Source organism: Scaptodrosophila lebanonensis, unplaced genomic scaffold, assembly GCF_003285725.1.
Source record: "Scaptodrosophila lebanonensis strain 11010-0011.00,11010-0021.00 unplaced genomic scaffold, SlebRS2 tig00001410-arrow-pilon, whole genome shotgun sequence".
NCBI lineage: Eukaryota > Metazoa > Arthropoda > Insecta > Diptera > Drosophilidae > Scaptodrosophila > Scaptodrosophila lebanonensis.
The window spans coordinates 3,527,776-3,552,143 of NW_022060738.1; the positions used below are offsets into that span (position 1 = coordinate 3,527,776).

Here is a 24,368-nt window from a genome sequence, read left to right on the forward strand (position 1 = left end):
ATTTTTTCCTTTTGAATTAAAAATTTAAAAATTTGATTTATATTTTAAATTAACATGTCTGCAAATTTCACAAATATTTATCATTATAGCCTGTACCCAAAGGGTGAAAGGCTATACTAGTTTTGTGCGAATGTATGTAACACACAGAAGGAGGCGTGGCAGACCCCACAAAGTGTATATATTCTTGATCAGGGTGACAAGCCGAGTCGATATAGCCATGTCCGTCCGTCTGTCCGTCCGTCTGTATGAGCGCAAGGATCTCAGAAGGCACAAGAGCTAGAATAACCAAACTCGGTATCCAGATTCCCATAAGTCCTAGGCAGGTCAAGTTTATTTTTTTATTCTGATACACCCCTCCACTCTCGTCTGTCCGTCCGTCTGTATGAGCGCAAGGATCTCAGAAGGTACAAGAGCTAGAATAACCAAACTCGGTATCCAGATTCCCATAAGCCCTAGGCAGGTCAAGTTTATTTTTTTATTCTCACCCCCCCACTCCCCCGCAATTCGTGTTTTTTTCATAACTCCTGTAGTTCTTGGAATTTCGAACTAATTTTGTATGTCTGTATGCCAAGTTTCAATATGATAGGTCAATTCTGAAGAAAGTTATAGCCATAAATAAAATCGCTGTCCATGCTCTGCTTGTAGCGCTGCCGGCAGCGCTGCCTGCAGCTGTTGTTGTTGTTGCTGCTTGGGTTCAACTTATGGCACGCAGAGACACGACTCTGATGTAAATTTATGCTGTTGAAACTGTACATAAACATATCTTTAATTTAATTAATATACTTTTTTTTAAATATTAAAAAAAATTTTTTTTTCATTTTTTTCTTTTTGGTGGGAGGTACAGGGTATTTAATAGTTGAGCTTGCTCTACTTTAGCATTCTTTTCTTATCTTGTTTTATAATGCAAAATCCGCTTGACTACAACATATCAATGCTGTGAGTTTTGATCATTATTACAACTAAGTTTTTGTATTAATTTCGGTTCATTCGAATTTTCTCGAATCAGAGAAATGTAATATTTGAAAATAAGTTTTGTGAAAAAACCTAAAATGTAACATTTGTTTATGGGGCATAGTTTTAAAGGGAAAGCATGTACAATTGTTCTGCATTCTCGTTTTGCCATTGTATATTGTTGTTTCTTTAGCAATTACTTAAAATATATTAAAAAATTGTCACTTTATTTTATTGCTTTTAACTCTTATTGTACCCTTCTCAACCAATTCGTTACACCTTTCCCTGAAATATAAGAACTTTCAAGCAGCTTGCAAGTACATGAGAAAATCGAAAACAAGTTTTAATCATTGCTGTCTGAGGTGCTTGTGAATATGATTAATGCCGATTAAGAATGTGTGTTAAAAAAATGACGATTAAGAATGTATGTGGTAAGAAAATTAGAATCAGAAACAGTCTGAAAAAGAAAGCAGAGTTGGAGTAACGATCTTTTATCCAGTGCCGGGCTCGTTACATATATCAATTGAAGGAAACAAACTATGTTTTGATTATCATACATTTTTTATTTAATATTTTTGTTATTTTCATTCGCAATAAATATTAGTTAGTTTAGTTTTACACATCATTTACATATTGTAAGTCTCAAGGCTACTGTTCTTTCTCTTTGTTTACTTCGAATTTTAGCATTAGCATGAATCCAGTATAACTATACGGTTGGATGGTGTTTGTATGTGTGTGTCATATAATACAATTGCATAAATATAAAGAATTCACATTTCATTTCGGTATCATTTCAAATAAAACTACACACTTCCATTCCACTACTACAAGGAAAACATTGCCAATTTTTAAATCTATTGCGCGCCTGTGCCGCAGGCAGAGACCGCGCGCATTGCACTTTTTGGGAAAAATAAAGCTCATGTAGAAAAAACAGAAAAGCATAAATGTTCAACGTACTCCTACGCTGTCTACTACTTGGCATTGTCCAGCACCTGGACAATGTGCTTGGAGACCAACGCTGTGGCCTCTGTGGCGTTTGGTATGAGAAAACGATCCATATCGGTGATGAGGAGGCCATCACCATCTGGACAACCATACTTGAAGGTAATCAGATCACGATGTCGCTTCTTGGCTGTGATTTTCACTATGCTTGCCAGAGGACGTCGTACCATAATTTGCGCTTGGCCACGTCCCAATTCGCGCAATACCACCAAATGACTGGGCGTGATGATTAGATGGCTGTCATACATATAGCCATTCATGTGCACCTCCTGGCACTTAAAGGCATTGATAATGTCCGCTGTCTTGAAATATTGATTTAGATTGACAATTTCCTTGCTCTCGCCGGACGATGTCAGCGGTGTGTCGCGCTCGCCTCCATCGTACGCATCTTCATTCTCATCATCAATGCTGAACACGGGGGCTACATTTCGATAACGCTTGCCATTCCGCTCACTTGCGCTCACATGTCGCTGTTGAGTAGGCGTCGTTGGTGGACCGTCATTAGATGCACCGCCCTGCCCAATATTGGCTGCTGAGCTGCCGCCATTGGAGCTCGGATTAACAATAATGTCCAGTAGCTTTCCCTTGACTTCGGCAGATTTTGACTTCATGACTGCCGAGAACTTGCTGAACAAGTCCGTGGACGAGTGGACCGCCTGCTGTTTGAGCGGCGCGTGTTTAATCTGAGAGATTGGCAGAAATACTTAAGTGATGAAGAGTATACACTAAAAATGCTCGTGGACTACGCACCTGTTGCACATTGTGCTGCTGACAAACAAGACAATTTCGCACATTGTGATCCTCCAGACAGTCGGCCATGTGATCGCCAAAATAGTCGTGTATGCTTGCATAGCCACCGGTGAGCAAGGAAACATAAGATGTGTTCTTTTGCAGGAATGAAGCCACCACCATATGCGTATATTGATCTTCCTCCACGCGTCCACTTCCCATAAAACACAAATGCTCACCGCCGGCATTCGAATTCACCTCGATGGCCTGTCGCTGTGCCGTGAGCAGACCCTGCACGGCCGTAGCGAAGGCCACAGGCTCCTGCAGCATCAGATTGCAGTCCAGATGAAATGCTGTTGACAAATGACCCGCATTGTACTGTTCGGCTGGACGACAGTCAACGAGAAAGAAGCGCACGGCATCCTGCACAGGAAACTCCATAGCCGAGTTCTCAACCAGTTCGTAGACGGAGACGGGCAAACACAGAGCTTGCGACACCTTGTTGGACTCCTCCTGACTGCGAGGGGTGTCATTCTGCTTGCCGTACAGCGCCTTCAAGTAGTCCGTTTTAAAGGATGTTGGCGTTTTTAGCGCATAATACTGCGCTAAAGAACAAAAATCAGGCACATCGTCCACTTCGAGTGCACAAGGCATGTTGCTGAGGAACTTGACAATTTCTTCCTTCGACGAACCCTTCATGCCCAAGATTTGCTCACGTCCATTGATGAGTATGATGAGCGCCAAGAAAAAGACCATGAAGGGATCGGCGTTCTGAAAGTACAGATCCCACATGGCAATTATGACGGACAGACTACTGCAAGAGGCGAAAAGCGACTGAAACCAGGTCAGCGAGTAGAGGTCCGGTGTGATTTTTTTGGTGTCCAGCACAGTGCAGAGCTCAGGATCGTGATAGAGCAATAGCAGTCGAAATACATGGAAGACATTGCCTTTGGGTTTACATCCTTTTGGTATGTAGGTGTCTCGTATGGCCTCAAAGAGATTAAATGTGTCGGAGCGATTGAGTTTGAGAGCAAAGAGTGGGAGGAGCAGCTCAATCCAGCCATTTTCGGCCTCATATTGCAGATTGCGGTTCTTGCAGTAGAAGGTCATTATGGACTCCAGGTCCGATACAACCGACACTTTGTCCTCCTCCTCGTTGCCCATACGCTCCACATACTTTTGGCAGTCCTCGCGCAGCTGACTTTGAAAGGGCAGGTCGTAGATTTCGTTGAATAGCGACATTTGATCGCTTTTGTGGCGCACATCGAGGCATACTTGCCACACGTCTGGACGCAAGGCCTCAGGCAAGGGCTTGCCCTGGCAAATTCCATAGATATCATTTACATTGCAATCATCCAGGAGTGCCGACTCCAGCTCAATTATCCTGCAATGTTTAAAAAGAAATAGAAAGAGATTGGGGTCAAATACTAGATGGTGCAGTCATAATGTGTGAAGAAATGTGTTTGTTTCAGTCGCAACAGCCACATGCACAGTCGCAGAAGCAGCAACAATTACAACAAACTACAAAATAGCAGCACTGATGACGACAAGATTGGTCAGCGAGACTAATTAATTGTAAAGCAGCTGTTACGCACCGCAAATGGGCGAACTGATAAGGATGACTGACGACTAAATCACCAACGGCTTCTTGTCGTTAAACGGTGTGTCACCACGGGAAGGCCTCCAAGCTAGCCTCCACATGCGGTGGCCGTCGATGGACGAATGATTCAGTTCCTTTTTCAATTAATAATTGTATTGAGTTGACATCGATGTCGATGTCGACGTCGACGTCAACGGTGCAACCTATTGCTACAATGTTAACTAAGATACGGATCGATGTGTGTGTGCGTGTGTTTGTGCATGAGTGAGTGTCAGCAGGCAATGTTTATTTACCACATATTTTCATCCATTGCTATTGCTACAGGTCACACAGTAACACACGCTGGAGTTGGTGGTTGTGTCTTGCGATGCGTTTAAAACTCCAATATACTTCTGATATTTATTTACTTATGCACTTGTCGCACTTGCTTTTGTGATGATGCGCATTGTTTTTGTGGCTGCGCTATCGTGTAACAGTTAATTTGGATTGAATTTAAGTAAATTTGGCGATGTAGGGCCTGCCCAGGGGTGCAGAATATATCGATATTTTATAGTTACTTATATAGATAGGCGCTGCCAACTGAGTCGAGGCCTTGGTGTTTTACAGCACTACGGGACTTGCCTGTGAATGCTCGTATGGGAAGAAGCAGCGGCAGCACAGTTGTTCATGTTGCAGTAATTGTTGTTAATTCACTTGTATATAAAAGCGGTCGGTGCTGCAAATAATTGCACTATCACGTTTAAATTGCTGGCAAAGCGGCTTGTATCCTAACTTTATACATCAAGTGTTGTCTGTCAATAAATAGCAAGCGAAAGGTAAGTGCCCTCGCGTACCAACACAAATAAAAATGTGCAGACATATGGATATGCATGAATGTATATGTGCGTAATGCATTTTAGAAGAACAAAACGCAACAATAATTTCTGCACATACACACATGCATGTTGTTGCAGCCTTCACCCAAATTTACAAGTAAATCTATTGATTTTGCATTAATGCACTTTGCCTGCTGGATCGATTAATAAGTGCAGCCATCAGCATAGGCGTATGTGCAAAGAATGTGTGGGTGTATTGTGTTTGTGTGAGGGCAAGTGTGTTTGACCTTTCTGCGAAAGGCAGCAACAGCTGTCCTGCCACTGCTCCCCTCTCAGTTGCCCGCGCACTCCAATTTCAAGCTGTCTTGTGCCACAATTCCGTATTGTTTTCAAGCCACGTGTATACAAGTACATATGAGTACATAAGCATGTACTTATGTATAGTGTGTGCCGTGTGATTTGCATATCAGCAACCGTTCATTTCGCAGTTCACTAATTGAATAATATACGTGACTCTTCTATTCCGCAGATGAAACAACGTTCTGCAACAAGTAGTGACAACAATTCGTTCACCAGCAGCAACATTCAACAACAGCAGCAGCAACAACTGCAAATGCCGCAACAACAACTTCCGCCTCATATTGTTACAGAATGGGAAGATGGCATCATTTTCGATGTAGATGACCCAGACTTTTGTAATATAGCACCAGTTGTAATTGATAAGCTGTCAACAAGTAGCGGCACAGCGCTGAGCAATTTAAACTTTATAGGTAAATACAAATACATTTACATATGTACATATGCATGTAGCATGCACACACGTAGGCATACATACATTTCTGTGTATATGAATTACTTCTATAATTAGCCCAACAGTTGGCACTCGTTGCTATTTGCATATTATTTTTAGTTTAGTCTATAAACTATGTGTCTCATGCCAATAATAGCCAAGCTGTAATCTGCGACTGTTTCTGGCTGGAAATTTTTGCAATAAATTACTTTTGCCCATTGTGGATTTACGTTAGTCAGGCTTATCAGCCAGCCACGCTTTATACAAATGTATGTATGTGCATGTGTGTTGATTTCTGTATTTTCCCTCTGCGTCAATATTGGCCGTGTTACAGCTTGACACGGTTGATATATATGTACATATATCTACATACATTGGTATGTATATACTAATAAGTGTGCACAATCGGTCTGTTGTATGGACATACCTATGTACATGTCTCGATTTCTGTGCCTTTTCTTTGTTCGACCCACTTGGATCTAGTTTGATTGAGCGGAAATTCGCACATAAATAACACATGTACACACACACCTACCTACTCTTATAAACATTATTACTATTTTTTTAATATGATAAGCGTAAACACACGACAAATGTTGACACTATCGCTAAGTAGCCTAATAAGCAAACACTATACCTTGCCTCAACCCCCTCATACCCTATCCCATTTAATAGGCGGCTAATAATTACACAAGCATTGCTAATCCTCCCGTTGCTTGTCATGCTGAATTATTACTAATCAATAATCGATTTGTTATACTACATTTAGCACATTTTACTTTTTTGGCACTGCCTCTTTGTGCCATTTGTTATCTTTAACGGACCAGCTGCCCGCTAGCCCAGCTTGCTAAACGCGAAAGCTAATTGTTTTGTTTTGCCTTTTTGGCTTGAGTTATTCGGTGTATCTAGAATCTGATTAGCTCCTTAAACAAAGCGTGCGCCAGACCTATTCACACGTTTTGTGTTTCAGTGGAAATTTTTGGAATTCACGGGTTTATCATGTGACCAACTTGATTCCGTTTTTTCTATTTCTCTGTTTGCCAATTTAGACTAGGACGGTATGTGGAGCTTAAAACTGTCAGCAAATAAACATGAGCTTGCGATTATAAAAGATAGGAAGGGCGACAGTCACGTGCGTGTTGTGGGACTAACAAATTAATTGATATTGAAACAGCAATACAAGTATGAACATGCATACATACATATGTACATATGTACTACATAATTGTAGCTTTTGTTTTTGTCTGTCTGCAATTATTTCATAAGCGCGTGTGCACGTACATAAGTATGTACATATGTACATATGTGTAGTAAAATGAGACTTGGTGCTGTGCGCATGTTTATTTCAAAAGACTACGACTGTCATTAAAATTTTTACATTTTATAAATTCTCAATTATTATACATATGTACATACTTCCATATAGTTTATGCGGTCAGCTTAAAAAAAATTGTTTGAGTTTTAGCTCCGTCTGTATGCACACAAAGGACAAAATTCTTACATTTATACCCTATTTTTTTTAAAATCATATACAAGTATGTATGTATGTAAGTAAACACAGAAGGCGGCGATTTGAAAGCCGCCAAAATTTGCGATGTCCTAAACCGCCAATCCCAAGATTATACGGATCGCCTAAAAACCCTTCCAAACGACTTGCCAGGCGCCTACTGAAAACAGCTCAGAATAAGAGGTGTCAGGGTTGTGAGGATGCTGAGAAGATCGCACTCTATTGATCTCCCCAACAGACATCTCGAGTATCTAGTTTTTAATAACCTCATCATTTTTTTTAGTTTCTTTTATTTTTATTGTTTTTAACACATTAATGAAAGTTATTGTAATTATAACACCAAACGCAATCATCTTGCTTATCTTGCTATATACATATTATATAGTTATGTGCGTTTTACCTGTACCTTAATTAGCTATTACATCAGGTCAATACCATGTTATCTCGGCTTTATTCTGATATGCCAACTCTGAAGGCATAATTGAAATCGCTTCAACTAACAATTAGATACATGTGTCAAAACTACAGCATCAAGTGATGATTCCGATTTTACAAAAGTTGTGAACCCCATTTCCCATATGACATCCGCTCATCAAAACATAGTTTGATTGCGATCGAAACCCGTATATGAATCCAAAAGAGAAAAGCAAACAGGCTTTGAATTTTATTTGTATAAATAAGTTAAACTAGATATTATTATTTTTATTATATATGCCCATGTACCATTTTATTTCCTTTGCACTTCGTGGGTCCGTTTAAAGACGAGCAAGTACTTACAGGCTTACAAAATATCTACACATTTTCCAGTTCACCCTTGAAAATAAATTATCACAAATTCCAAAGCAATCCAGGCTGTGCCTACGTGCAGGAATGCAGACGCAGCGAATTAACAAAGGACGAGAAAAGAAAGGATGTTGTCGGCCTTGACAATATATATACATATAGTGTGTACAATAAAACTCTCGCGTCGCTATTTAAATAGTTTTGTATGTATGTAAAACCGCATAAATGTATATATAAACAGTACATTTGAATAGAGATCTCTAGACAGCGGTATGTCCTTAGAACGCTACTTCATGGCGTTAAGGACGGAGAGAAAGATTGAAATGCGAAGTACAATTGATGTGTTCTTTGCAAAAATAATGCATAATTTTTCTCCGACAGTGCTGTTTTTTAACTTTTAACTGTTTTTAACTTATTGATATACTAGTAGACAGTACTATACGCATTCACCAAAAAGTTAAATGAAGTAGATCAGTTTGAATTATGTTTATTACTATTTTTCTATAAATAAAGTTGCATCAATGAAGTCTAAAGGAAGCTACATATATACATACATATAGACATAAATGTCATTTTTCCATGAGAGGTTGAGGTTTAGGTTCTATGGCGCACATGATTTGTAAATAATTTATTGATTTCAAAATATTGAAACTGAAATCTAACATGTGAACAAATGTTTTTCTATTTGGGTGCATAGTTTCTAAGAGCCTTATTTAATGTGAGCATTTCATATTTGTTTTCATTGGCATGTTGGTCTAAAGTCTATGCCAGGCTGTATTGGGACCGAAAATCGCTCCAGCTTATCTGCTCTGTCTACGATTAGACGCTCGATACTAGCGATGATCTCAGGCGAGTCCAATGATCATACTCGAATCTCATGTGCTTATTTATTAAGTATGTACTTAGAACTCTTGGCTTTGTTGTCTGCCGCTTACATAAACGACACGCTTACATAAAACGCTCATTAAAAAAAATAAAAACAATGCCAGAGACGACGCGAACCGTAATTGCAATTTTAAAAATAAAAGCGTTTATTTTGCGCTTTAAATTTCGCACAGAGCGGCAGCGACATGTGTATGCTCGGACCCCAACGCCCGTTCCCCCATACCTATCTGATCGATCGTACGTCCGTCCGTCGGTTTGTCCATGCGCCGTATGTTAATATATTTGCGCTTGTGTGCGTGCTATCGTGTGTCTGTGTTTATGTTCCCATGCCCATTATGAGCAAATGGCATGGAACGCCACGCGCAGACTATTTCAGCTCAGCTTTTTTCCTCATCGTCATTATCTTCCAATTTGTTGTTGGCGTGCAAATTATATTGAAATGTGGGCAACAAAAGCAACACCAACAACAGGGCCATAAAATATTGGCACGACTCTTTGCCTAACAGCTTCTGCTGATAACTTTTGTCCACACGTCGTCTCATATTGCATCACCCCGCTTCCTACAAGTATAAGCAGCACTAACGAGCCAGAATCAGAGTTTCGGACACTGGCACGGGCTCGCGGCTCTGGAAAAAACCTACGAAATTGCAATTTGAACTTCTCATTTTTCGCACCCATAACGGAGACAGCTGCACCAGCCTACAAATGACAAAAGTCTAGTTTACTAACAAAATATACAAATAATGACGACAGCAACATCCATACATGTGCCGAGGAAATAAGTAATAACGGATTGTTAAGGTTCAGCGAGCCCAATTCTTAAATACTCTGTACCCACCTATCACTTAACAGTTGACCCGTACCTCAACTGGAACTCTATCGGAAGTTATTGTCCGTTTAGTTTCGTGGGGGTGCATGAGAAAAAAACCTTGTTCTGGGACAGAGAAGGAAATACAAACACATACGAGTATTAATACACCTTTGCATTTTTTAAAAGCCGCCCACTCCTGATTTCAAAAGTTAACTCGAACAATCAACAAGCTGCTTTCAACCATCAAGAAGTGCAACAAATTTCAAAGGTCATGGCTTCGCATACACATTTACAAATTCATGGTTGGAAATAAAATGAAACATGTAACCTGTAGTCGGACATATTGGACAATGGAATACGTTTTTCCTAAATGTCTCATTTACTATAAGAAATAATATAATAATTCAAGGCTTTAATTTTAAATTTGAACAAGTTAGAAACTAATATTTTTTGTACATTTTTTCAAAGTTTCTTTTGCTGATGAGAGTGAATTGGAAAATTCAACCCTTAGGTGGGGAAAATAAAGACGCTCGTACGGATTTTATCTAACTAATTTCATATTCTGTTTGTACAATCTAATGGTAAAATATTAACAATACATAGCAGATATTTAAACAAACGTCTCCAGTATTTAAATACTGCACACATATACATACATATGTATATATTTAATGTTCAAACACCGCTTTGACACTGCTGAGTAAACTTTAAAGCGCGTATTTATCCGCTTGGCTTTTAGCTGGTTAGCACCAGATGTTCTATATAATAGGGCATTAACCAATTAGTTTTGGTTGCAACCGGTTTAAAGCTCCATTCCGAAAGTGTGTAAAGTTTCTATCCTAGCTAAAACCAATTGGCGGCCTAATGCATTGTGCAAGTGGGAGGTCGGCCGCAGGTTCAACCCCAGCCCCAGCCCGTATTGGCCATGGGTCCGGCAACGTCTACGTACTTGACAAGTGCCAGCACTCAACACTAACACTCGCACTCACACTCATGTTCAGGGCTGAAGGGGCGACCTCTTGCCGTGGCATTTACTTGGGTACACTTGAAATGCCAACGCATTTCCATATGAATGTGTGTGTGTGTGTGTGCTGCTTTGTTGTATTGATTTCAATTTCAATTCCATTTCATTCATTCAATAGTCTGTCCGATTGTCCGCTTTTTGCTCGTTTGTTTCTGTTGCTCGACAAGCTTCATTGTTTTATTATTAATTTACAATTTTAGCACACAACCGCATACACAGGGCTGATAAAATATGAGCAAAGCGTGCCGACGGCATAACTTGATCCCCCGCCCGCTCTCTTACACATATGTTAGTATGCATACACACATCTACATATGTATGTTATTATGCATTGTCTCCCCACTGGCGGCTGCTTTACTCTTTGCGAGAACTGGTAGCGAGTATTTGGTCGCAGTCAGTTCAAACTAGTAAAACAGACTCTCCCGCTTGCTCGCACAGAGTACGCGCTCAGATTGAATATGTATTGAGCAAATAAATGTTCGTCTACGACGCAAATCTAACAGGAATCGACGCTGACGTTGCCAGACGCTGCTGGCGTCGGCGCCGCTGTAACATTGCGTGCACGTCACTTACCCAAGTCACCCCACTTTGCGTCTGAACTTACACAAAGCTTTCAATCGTATTTTGAGGCAGTCTCTGAATATTTGCACCTTCAGCTGCATCTTGCAACCGCCCGCCCATTCCCCCAAGTTTTTCACCATCCTACCTGTAATTGTCACGTGTAATTAGCAACTGTTTGATTATGCCACAAAGCGCTAATTAAAATGTTAGTATTTCCCGGTGTTTCCTATTGGCTCTGCAGTGTTACGTCTCCCTTAATGTGAAATAGTCAGACTTTAGAGATTAGTTCATTCTGCGAACTCAATTTCTTGCTCTTACATACATATACAACATACATACATACAACCCTTGTAAATTGTGTTGGGTTAGTTTCGCTTCATTTGCATACCAGCTTATTGGTTAGTCACACGTTCAGTGTTCACGGTAATTGAGATAAAAATATTATATATGTGGGTGTTTTAAAATGTCTGTTTTTAAGCTACATACAAAGTGGGCATATTATTTATTCCCAAGAAGCAGTGTTTTAATCTTTATAGATCATTCATGTTAACTCTCTCTCTCTCTTTCTCTCTCTTAGCAATTGTATAACTAGTACTTTAATGTGTTTTAGTGGGAACACACCATTTTAGCATTAAAAGATTAAATTCCACGATCACTGCGGCTGTAAATTACGAAAACCATAAATAATGTTAATTTGTCTGTACCATTCCCGATTTCAATCTGTACATTATAAACATAATTGACAGTGAAAACATTATGAAATTGTAGTCTCATAAGACAACAAATTTATTCATCAAATATATCTGTCCTTACTCCGAAGAGAAAAGCATTTCGAAAGAATAGAAATTTCGATAAAATATTATGTATGTATATGTTATAATATCATAAATAAATGAACAATTTACCTGAAACCTATCGAAAGATGAAGAAAATGTTCATCAGGTGCAATTGTTCCACTTTATACTCGGATTACGCGAAAATAAATGTTTACTCATGCTAGATACGTTTTTATGACAAGCTGTAAAGGTTGCCAACATGGAGACCACATCGTAGGTAATTCCTACGACCTTAACAATATTTAATTAATAAAATTGCAGTTACCTTATTGCTTGTGGAATACATATCTCAACATTGAATGAACAATTTAGTTAAGCCCCAAATTGCCACTCCTCAGCCTGATGCACAAAGTAGGAGCTTTTTCGCAGTCAATATTAATCAACAATAAACTCTGACTAGACAGTTTAATATTCCACCATTCTAATTGCCAGAGTAAAAAGTAAACAAATGCGTTTTAAGTGCTAGTGTAATTCTCGATTTTCTAATTGCCCTTGCACACAATTTTGTTATTATATGAAAAAAAAAAAAACCCAAAAGTCGTAAATCTTATGAGCAGACTGATGGGTGAGGTGGTGCGATAACCCCACCCACCCGGCATCCACCACTCGCGTGCTTAGTGTATGGCACAGGTGGTGCGATAATCCCACCCACCCCGCATCCGCCACTCGCGTGCATAGTGTATGACACAGCCCACTTTTGATCTTGCCACGCCCCACGCTTTGATCGCACTCAAATCAAACTTGATTTGCCCCTCTGCACACATACTTGTATAATAGATTTGCCTACGATGTAGAAAATTTTCCCTCACTAATTAGATGCGCAAATGCTCTCGAGTACAGATGAGCTTTGCTGAAATTCCGCACTAAATTCTTGTTGATGTTTGCAAACATCTGACGAGGAAACCCCGCGAAACTAGTTTTGACTTCAACTGAAATGAGGTGATCAGCATACCTGAGTATAGTATATACATGAGCAGCTTGAACGTGGACTGTCCCAAAACTATCTAAATGCCGATTGTTGTTTGCTGAGACGAATGGCTGTGGTAGAAGATATCTATCTGTTAAGTATTAAGTTTAATTCTTAATAAACCCTTAACTTATTGGGTATAATCGATAGTGAATTTGTAAACATTTTCTAATATTTTTATGAGATACCTTCTCACCTCAAGTAAAAACAAGGTGACCCAAATAAGGTGGATCGTATTAAAAATGGGAAAGCAAAAAGTGTTATTGGTATCAATCAATGATTTAATTTAATGCAGGAGTATTATGTGTGTATTATACACAGTTAATATAGTATACCTTAGTAATGTCCGTCTGTATGAACACAAGGATATCCGAAAGTACTCATAGTAGAAGAGTTACCAAATAACCAAACTTGATATTCAGGTGTTTACTTTTGAGTATTTAATTCCATATTTTAAAGAACTTAATGATTCAGGGAATTTAAACGAAAAGGGAGAACTATTTATTTGGTCACAACAAATATTTATTTGCCAAACATTCAAGTACTTTTCGGATTAACCTCGCATGTCTATGTGACGCACGCGCCTATTCTCGCTTCTATGTCGGATTATATCTTATTGATTCTCTGTAATGAAGCTGTGATTCACAAAACGAGCTGAAGGCTCTTGCCTAATTGGATTGAGTCTCAATTTCTGCTCAGATTATAAGCAGAAGGCTGGCCGACGGCTTGCGGTTCCATTTGTTTTTCCGATCTTTTGTAGAGGTACATATAGTACGTACTCGTACATACATACATGTGTACATATATACATTTGTAAAGTATATTGCATTGACGTCAATTTTGAGTTTTGTTTTTGGCTCGATCGGGCCTCACTGACCATATTTATTTACGTAGGTGTGCCTCAGCAGTGGCTGCTTTTAGTTATTATTTTGGCTGCAGTTATTGTTGTTATCGTTATTGTTGGAGTTGTTGTAGCGCTTATTTGCTTAGCTGTGTGTTTGTTTGCAACACAAAGTTAAACAGACCCAACTCCATTTGTTATTGTTGATTATTTTAAACTCAATTCTGAAGGAGGAAGCGCATGTCTTCAATCGAGAGTGTGTGCGTGTGCGTGTGTAGTATTTGCTGAGTGTGTTGCTGTATTTATAGCTCAAACGGTTAACTTAAAGACGAGGCTGGTATAATCAGTATCACTTGCGAAAACCGCTGGATCTTAGTTGTAAATGTCTTAAAAACTTGATCAAATCGAAGCGATCTTGCCATATTAGTTTGTTTTCATACAAGACGAAATATATGTACCAGTTGTTATATGATATACTTGTATTATGTATATATATATGTATATATAAATTGGTAGTGAACAAGAATTTTCAGTTATGACACAGAAATTAGAATTAGAAAGATCTTATGTACGAGTATATTCCCAGCTTAGACTAGGCCCACCTTGAAGCTATGGCCAGAAGAGACTAGACTCCAACACTACATGAGTAATACACGATCTTATTATTATAGATTAATCATTATTTGAATGGATTTTTTATGGGACATTCAATGTTCAATTTTACAATTAAATATAATTTGTCTTGAAACCACCCTACGGTACTTATTAACTGACCGCTTAATGAGTTTTTAAAAGGTGTGTAAAATTATTATTGCCTTCTGTACAAATATTGTTTTACTTTAGACGTGCTTAGTTATTTTCGTACTTACAAACATAAGTATATACATTCAATACATATATACACACAAATTCTATACTTTGTCTGACGCAATCCGATCAGGTGCTTGCGATCGACCTTCTCGGATGGCATTACCCCCGGGTGTTGGGAATATTTTCCCAACATTAGCGCCCTTTCGTGTGGCCAGTGTCCAGTGGGGGTGCAAAAACCGCTGATAGGGTCAGTCGCTCGTTTGGGTTCTATATATAAACTGCGTCTCGGCAAAGTTGAATGTCAAATGAATGCGCACATACATATTTAAATGTATGTATGTATGTAGAATAGATATGTATGTATGTACATATATGTATCTGTGCTATGTTCTGCATTTGCTTTTGAAATAAACATAAATTGTTTATTATAGTTTATAGCTGTCACCGTGGCCGCCGCTGCTCCGCTGTCTGTAGCTGTAGTTGGACATTGGTGCTGCTGAATTGCATTAATTTTACGCTGCTTGCCCGGTTGATCGTTGTCTGGGTCGTTTATTTATTCACATTGGGAGCTGCTCCGTTTTTGAAAAGTTTGCGAAATTCGATCGCCTGTAAGCGACGCGCGACTTGATACAAGCTTGCAACGTGCGGCCGATATACTATATACATACTCGTACATAAATAAATATAAATTCAATTTTCAAGCAGTTAAACTTTTTTTTAGGGAATGCTGTCTTTGGTATATAAGTTTGTAACACCCGTAGAGATCACCTTGACGGAAGTAAGGTGGACGGTCCGTCCGTTTCCATAAAAATTCGGAGAAAGCGTAGCGTCAAAACATGGCTCAAAGGCTTCTTTGAGATGGTCACAAATCGAATTTATAACTAAACTGTAGGACTCGTGGCTCGCGAAGGGTGACTATACAGTCTATAGTAAGTATAAAGTGTTTTCGAATGAAGGACACAATAGTCATTTGTGTGGAAAGATCACGAAGGAATAAGGCGCAGTGTAGGCTATATTGCTTCGACGCAGACAAATATAAATTCTTAGTGAATTTTGTATACATTTCAAAAGATGCGGATTCGAATTTTGTTGATATTTTCATTAAAAGCTTATAGTACTTTTTTTTAACGAGCTACATTATTAACAAAGGCATATAAATTTCTTTTTAGAAATAATAAATAGACCAAATTTGTAATTTGAGTTTTGCTTTTAGGTTTTACATGTATTTGAGTTCATACATATACATACATACATGTACATACATACATACATAAGTAATAAATCAATACAAATTAAATATCACTTGAACACTTTTGAACAGTGATTTTCCCGAAAGCATTAATTTAATCGTGAACTTAAGGGTTCCGTCGCAATGCCGGACGAATGATTGAGTCCAAAGAAGCTTCGAGTGGGAATAATGATTTAGTTTTTAAATACATTATGTGAAACGATTTTGAAGTCACAGACACTTTCAGACATCCTGTAGGATGGAATGCCAATAGACCCAGATTAATTCAGAAGGGTCAGTCGCTAAGCGCGCTAATTATTTATTTATACATCTACATACATATATACGATCACATATGTAGGTATTATTATTATGTGCATACGTATAGAAAGCCAAATGGTTACACTTGTACGGTTTTTTATTTGCACTTTTTGCGTACCTTTGTACTTTACAGACACCTTAAAGTGGAAAATTTTTTCCTATTAACATTTTTAGCAACGGCAATTTCCATTTCGCGTTCACGTTTTGCATTTGCAAATGAGCCCCACAGACCCCAAAAGTCGGACAGAGACGCCATGGTTCACCTTGAAAATTGTGTGTATGGCAAATTTACCGTTTCCGTTTTTTAAAGTTAACGGTTACAGTTTGTTTTTTTTTAGAATGCGTGACAGCTGCTACTTCTGTTGCAGTTGTCTTTGGGTCTGGTGATTGCTGTTGTTTTTGTTCACAAATATGTACAAATATATACATATGTATGTACATATGGATGTTTCTTTATATGCAGACGTATATTTATACTAATACTATTCCCAAGAAATTTTTCCATTGATAAGATTATATGCAGTGATAATGCTTACAAAGTACACACACACACATATGTATGTATGTACTTGTATTCGTCGATTGCTTGTCAAATCATAAACCGTGAATATTTGAATGTGACGGTGCTTACCTGTTTAACCTGGGAAAGCACTTGCCTGTCCGAACGCCCCTACGGTCGAACTGGCTGCCTTCCTTCCTGTTTTCTGCCTGTGGTTTTGAGCAGCAGCTACCTGGGTTACAACCACAAGGCAGCAAAAACAATTTGTTATTTAAATGAATCAACTTGTACTGTTGCTGCAGTTGTTGTTGTTACTTTTTTACCATTGCTTTACCATTCGGTGGCTCACTGTCACATTCGCACACTTGTTGTGTTGTCAAAATAGCCTACGTCAACAACCTTAAACGTTAGTCAATGCACTAGTTCAACGCGGCGTATACGTTACAAACATATACATATATGTATGTTTGTATGTACATACGTACAAATATACATATGAGTGTCTGTTTGCTACTCAATATTTTTGTATGGTCGTAAATTTTTTTGACCGTTAAATATGGACACACGCTCTCAGTCATTCCGCCACTCTCACAAGACGCACTCACTCTTCAATAAACCGCTATCTGTCAGCTGCTGCCTGTCTGTTGCCAACTACCGCAATATCGGCCAACACTTACTTTGTTTTTGTGCTGAGCTTTAATTTAATCCCAACAAAAATTTATATGCGCCTTTACACATACGTGGACGTGTATGTGCGCATGTATGTGTGAGAGCGTGTGTAAATTGTAAATTTTGAGTTGAAAAGTTCGTTATCATTTCGCTTTGTCAGCCATTGGCGCCGCGTGCTCTTCACACATGACGGCAGAAATATCAGTCAGCCATCGTTTGATATTTGTTGGTTCGCTCACTCGCTCACTTGTTCGCTTACTCATTCGTATGTTCGTTCACTCACTCATTTATGCCGAACGGCGTGTTGTTGCTGTTGCCATTGCTATTGAGTCGGTCGCTATAAAAGGCCTGCGACTGCAGCGCCTTCATTTCAGTCTTTAAATTTGTGTCGTCGTGTATGCCACTTGGTCTTTTGGCTTTCAGTTAAAAATATTCAGTTTGTTAACGAAATAACAACAAATCAAACGGAGCCCAACTATAAAAGTGCGCTGCAACGCTGTACAATAAATACAAAACAACAATTACCACGGAAACAACAAACCGATTTCATATTGTTGTTAAACAATTGTTTCGCAATAATTCAAGTTAATTGTAACTTTCGTTAATTAACTGTCGCTGTACGCGTGTGAAAAGTTAATCAACAATACAAACTTAAAACCTTATTAAAGGCAATTATAAAAAGCAATTCCATTGTGTCGCTCTCCTGCTTACATATATGCAAGGTCAAAAATATCATTGAAAAATCTGAATTTGGATTATTAATAGCTCGAAAAAATATATGCACATATAATTTGCGCTATTACAAATCTACAAATTTCGAACAACAACAATCACAAATGTAAGTATTTCCGTGCCCAAAAACATGTTTTCCTATTTCTAGTTCCCGCGCTACTTTTTTCTATTAGATGTGTCGATGTTTTTATTTTAGTCGTCCGTGGCGTGCTATAAAATAGACAAATATACATAAAGTACATACATTTATATGTACATGCATTGTATGTGGAATTGTATATAGGATTTGTGGTTGTGAGTGCCATTCTATAAATAAACCTATGTGGTGCTGTACATAAAACTCAATTAAATGCAACTACTGCGTCTACATTCCTCCTGCTTAGTACAGTAAAAATTGCAGCAGAACTACTGCTGCTGCTCTGAGATGAAGGAACTGCTGTAGAAAGCTAAAGCCTTCAATTAATTGTCCCAATAATAAATAGTCTTATCAATCTTCTTAACACATAAAATATTCACCTTAAATGATTGGCTAAGAAACAACACATTTTTGCTTCGAAAAGAAAACAGAATAGGTTTTACTAAAAAATATGGAAACAATGTTACATTTATTTTATATATGGGATATCTGAATGCTTCCCAGAAAGAAACAAGATTGTTGAGGGTTCCAAAAAAATCAAAAGTCTTTGTACAGGATCTATTAATTAATCCCCTCAAGCTATGGATTTTGCGGCCTTGCTGATAATGAAAAGTTACGCTTCAAGTTCAAACCACTATATGCATATTCCCCTTCAATTTTAGTGTTTCTCCTCAGCTATTTCTACTGTAAAATGAATGCCGTAGAGAGCTCTTATTATTGCTGACATTGCCTTACATACATACATATGTACATATACTACAAGTAGCTAGTAGTTGTTGTTGCATGTTATAAGCAAATTACGGCAATCTGTTGTAGTTGTTGTACAACTTGTCAGTTTTTGTCAGGCGACACAACAGACAGCCTAGCGTATAAAGCAGCTTCTCTGGCATCCAACCTCGCCCCAACTTGCATTACAATGCTGCGCATATTTTCTGCCACAACACACCGCCACCCCTGCTTGCCACCTTGCCCTGACAAACATGTTGCACAGTCGAACAAATAATTCGCACATCTCTTAATAACGTATTATGTATATACTTTTATATCGGAAGCTAAGAATAGATGCGTTGATCGCGCCTCACAACAACGCAGCAGGCAAACAAGTCAAAACAAAGGCAGGAAAAATTTTTTTTTTTGAATTAAATATAAATATAAACTACGTCGATTGACGCGTTGTTCGCAGTCATGTGTTTCTTCGCAAAAGTTCCGAAATAAAATTTGCAATGCTGCCAAAATCGACGTAACGACAAGCGACGCGTGTTGAAGACTGTCGTCTGCACAGTATGTCTGTATGTCTGTCTGTATGTCTGACGACTTATAGTGCATATATCATAAGTTGTTTCAGCAGCAACCAAATGTCCCGAAAATTGCAAATTTAAAATTATTGCCAAAGATTATGTTTGTTTTTGTTGGGGCTAGCAAATGGCAACAACACTAGCAATTAGAAGCCCGCACAAGCAGGCAGTTAAACATTTTGCACATTTCCAAATAACTTGCATATTCATAATTTCTTTTATTGTGTTTATCTTGAAACGACGAACCAACGTAATTGTGTGTTCGAGTGTGTATGACGCACACAGATGGCGTTACGTTTTTGGCGGTGTTAACCGGATTTTGAATGGGGGGGTCTTTCCCGCCGCTCTGCTCCCACTGCTAACTGCTCTTACAAAGAATTCCATTTGTGGCCGAGTTAATTTCTTGCTGCTCGTTTCTTTTCATTATTATTATTTCACGTGTATGGCTTTGGGTCTTTTATATTGCCAATACCAAGAAGCTGCGTTTGGTCATTCACATTGACGTGATTGGTGGTACAGTTGTGCTCATTGATTTTAAGTTTACACAGCCGTGGACTGTCTGTCATGCAGTTTGACATTTAAAGCCCACACACGCACGCGCACGCGCACACCTGCACAAAACAACGAAAGCAACAAGTGTACAGCTCGTTAACCTTCGCCCGACTATTTACCTCCTCAGGCTTCAAGTACGACAAACAATAACATACACAAGCAACAAAGTTCGAGCTGATACTCGAACTCAACTTGTAGCTTTACATTTTTTCCTTTTCTGTGTTATAACATTTTGTGAATAATCCATATATTTCTCTCCTATATTTGCAGTACCCGCAGCAGCCAGTATGTCGATCGCTAGTGTTCATGGTCCCCAAATCGCCGACATCTGCAGTCCATTGGCGTAAGTAGCTCCTCAAATATGTACAAATAGTGTCAATAACAAGCCCATTCCACATGACAAAAGCACGCAGCTGTGAAATGATTTCTCCAATTGCGATCATTCAATCATTATATTCGCCATATATAAATAAGATAGTGAATCGTTGCTTTGGGAAATACGCTCGACACACTCACGATTATATTATAATAGAAAGTGGAATCAGGAACTCTGAATAGCTAATATATAAACTCTTCAGATTACACTACATAGTCTTCGATCAGCGATCATCGATCAATGAACAAAGTGCGCCGCTTTAAACTGATAATATTATATGATATAATAATCAGTTAGTTGATCAGTTAGTTGCTCATTGAATGATTCAATCGGCCTATTCACATTTATACTATACTGCAAATAAACGGGTTATGAAGATGATGGCGAAGGTTGAATCAATTCGCGACTTTCCATGAATACCTCAAATCAAAATGTCTAAATCCGATTACTCACTCGAGCGCCATGTGAATCATTAGCTAATTAATATTGATATATACAAATACAGTCGATAGCGCCGTTTCCGTTTTTGTGAATGGCAGCAGCCGAGCGAGCACATTCGAGTATTTCTGTTGCTGCTGTTGTTGTTTTCGTTATTTTTCCTTGTAAACAAAGTCAGGGCCAGTGACTATAGTTAGTTCTCAGTAGTCATAGTCGGACGGACTATCGAAGAAAGTAATACTTGTATGTAAAATATTTGTCGGGCTAGGTTCATTCATGATTTGACAATCTTATCTCTACCGATTACTTGACTGCGGCATATGGTGCAGAGTACAACAAAAAATACACATACATACACATGCATATGCGTATAAGTATTTGGCCAGACGACCGACCCATTAAACGGCGACAATGGGAATGTGGAACCAACAGCTGCATTGAGGCTATCACTTCTGATAACTTGGGCGGTGTGGTTCCTCTCGCCCCCGAAAACCCAAAATAAATAAATGGCCGTAAAAACGCGCGACAGCCGAACGGGGAGGGAGATAAGCAGAGAAGAGAGAGGGAGAGGGAGAGAGAGACGAGTCGCTCACATGATCGGGCGAAAGCGGCATTGTCATTAGCTTAGTCGGTCGGTACAGTCGCCGTAGTCGTGGTCGGTGTCGGCGCTGATGTCGTCGCTGTGTGCTTTGGCTCATTATCATAATCGTAATCATGCCGCACGTCCAAAACCCACCCGTCCTGCCTCCAGCCGCCCCAACAAGGTCACGGCTGTGTGATTTTCATTTGTCACTGTGATTTTTTTAATTTTATGTGGGTTTTTGTTTTCATTTGGATTTTCTGATACTCATTCTATTCCCACTAATTTCTTGCAGTCACCACAGCCTGGGCCTGTCCGCCTCTTTGCCCGATCTCGTCGGCAGTTCGTTGGAAATTAATATGGACAATGTGCTAACTATTGAAGAGCTGCGTCAGCATATGGGCTCTTGCTTCACGTGTGGCGTCTCCTGGACCGATGATCATGTCTCCCTGGATTGCAGTGAGTGCGGCGGCTATAGCCTGGAGCGCCCCTGCCCTCTGTGTGATGGTCAGTGTGGTGTGCAGTGGAAACGCGATTTTGCCATGGTGAGTGTTCCTCAGACAGCAGACCTAGGAATCAAAGATCAAGACGTTCATGTAGCATAGCAAAGGCTATCCTTATCGTAATAGACACAACACTACTATTACATTCTAATCTTGCTTATCTCCTCCTAGTAACTTACACTGCTTTCCATTTAGTTTGCTGATGAAATTCATTGCTGTAAAAAATAAGTCTCGAAAATGAAATGTTAACGAATATTACTTTATTAGTCTTTATTTGTTTTTGATAGCATCGATTTGATTATAACAATTATTTGAGGATTATTTATTTTGAGAAACGTACGAGATAATAACATAATTACGAGGCACACATGATTTTACAGTTCGTTAGAACCGCTGTCCATATGTCTTTCAAAGTCCTAACCGTTAAAAGCTTGCAATGCAAAGAGAAGTCTAAATATTTACTTAGCTATTTACTTTAAACAGCGTTAATGAAGAGAGTAATAGGGCTCTAAAGTAAATTCACGAGAGGTACCTAAAACATGCAAACAATGTGTGCTATTTGAATGAAGACATTCAAAGACGTCTTGAATTTTTGATAAACTAAAATTTGAATTTAAATGTTTCGACTTATAAATAACTCCGACTCTTTTCTCTTCTTGCAGTCCCATGCCTGCAGCAAAGCCCGTTGGGTTGGCGTGTGCATGAGCTATCCGGAAGCGGCGACTGCCGTGCAGTTGCCTGTTGCGACGGCCACTGCGGCCACATCGTGTGCAGCGGCCGCAGCACATCAACTGCGTCTGGCCCAGGAGCTGTGCTCTCGTCTGGAGCAGCTGTCGACGTCTTCCACGACGGGTGTGAACAAAAGCACGCGCATTTAAAACGTCGCAGAGCGGACGGAAACAGCACGGATGGAGAAGGATGAACGTCTGGGCGGGGCATTTGGGGAATACAGTTCAGTTCAGTTCCTTTGGCAGCAAAAACTGCAACTGCTGCACACATTCGCATACACATACGCATACGGAAACACACTCTCACACGCATTAATTTTATTTTATGAAACTCTGCATTAGCCGCTGATATTTTTATGGGCAGCACTCATATCCACACTTACACTCACACACATATACATATATAAGTAATGTTAGTGCTTAATTGCTAAGCCTTTTAGTTGATAGTTTTTATTGTTGTGTCGTTTAATTTCTCACTCTCTTGTGTCTATGCAAATTCATCTTTATTATTTAATGATGTTTTCTCTCGTTGTTATACCATATGGCACATTTTAATTTGCGCGTGGCAGCAACAGCACATGATGTTGATATGATAATGGTAATGATAATGATTTTTTTCTATAAACAAAAACACAAAGAAAACTTGAAAAGAAAACAAAACAAAACAAACCAACAACAAAATGAAAGAAAGAAAAGACTACTCTCGGCTTAAACTTAAGACAGGTTTAAGCATAGCAGTGATAACGGTGATATTAGTCAGAGAAAAATCGTAAACAAATTGTGAATTTAAAAACGTAGCAAAAGTGAAAGTAGAACACTAACAATGACACTGCATATGTACAGTCATAGTATATACATATACTCCTACATACTTACATACGTACGTATGGTCTGTATGTGTGTAGATGAAGTAGCTATGTAGCGGATATTGTTCAGATATAGCTGTTGCCTTTTGTCTTTTGTCAATACATATATATTAGCATCATAGATCGATTGTGTATACTCTTTGTGCTCCATGCGAAATCGAAAATGGAAAAACAAAAAAAAAAATAATGAATGTTTATGTACTTATCCAAGAATCTTCCAAACAGAAAACAAAACACATAATGCTCAACATAGGTTTTATGTGCGATTGTATGTATGTTTTTGGAGTCAGTTACACGAAAATGAAATTGTGAAGAAGAAACGCACAAAAAAGAACAACATCTAACAACAAAAATTTAATACATAAATCCAATTAGAAGGCATTAATTACTCAAGAAGTTGAAGATTTTCTGTGAAAATCCATATGACATAGAAGAGTTTATACTTGTATACCCGTATATAGAACCACATACATATGTATACATAAATATATTAATATATATATATACCTAAATAGATATATTTTGAATGTAGA

At 38.8% G+C, this 24,368-nt stretch overlaps 2 protein-coding genes across 4 annotated transcripts; one reads left to right on the forward strand and one right to left on the reverse strand.

The window, feature by feature from the left end:
- Positions 1–1,493: 1,493 nt before the first annotated feature.
- Positions 1,494–4,856, reverse strand: LOC115630399 (TBC1 domain family member 23). Its single transcript, XM_030526924.1, has 3 exons — positions 4,576–4,856; positions 2,704–4,066; positions 1,494–2,636 (listed from the first exon to the last, which is right to left on the reverse strand). Exons 1-3 carry the CDS (start codon positions 4,590–4,592, stop codon positions 1,923–1,925), a joined length of 2,094 nt encoding a protein of 697 aa, XP_030382784.1. The 5' UTR covers positions 4,593–4,856; the 3' UTR covers positions 1,494–1,922.
- Positions 4,857–4,959: 103 nt separating this feature from the next.
- On the forward strand, positions 4,960–24,366 carry LOC115630400 (protein pinocchio). Of its 3 annotated transcripts, XM_030526925.1 has the most exons (5): positions 4,960–5,097; positions 5,627–5,867; positions 20,615–20,687; positions 22,034–22,283; positions 22,904–24,366. In XM_030526925.1, the coding sequence occupies exons 2-5, from the start codon at positions 5,627–5,629 to the stop codon at positions 23,117–23,119; spliced, it is 780 nt and encodes a 259-aa protein (XP_030382785.1). In that variant the 5' UTR covers positions 4,960–5,097; the 3' UTR covers positions 23,120–24,366. The 3 variants fall into 3 exon arrangements, with proteins under 3 accessions (XP_030382785.1, XP_030382787.1, XP_030382788.1); XM_030526927.1 differs by lacking the exons at positions 4,960–5,097; positions 5,627–5,867 and adding an exon at positions 18,001–18,467; XM_030526928.1 differs by lacking the exons at positions 4,960–5,097; positions 5,627–5,867; positions 20,615–20,687 and adding an exon at positions 21,837–21,971.
- The last annotated feature ends 2 nt before the right edge of the window (positions 24,367–24,368 follow it).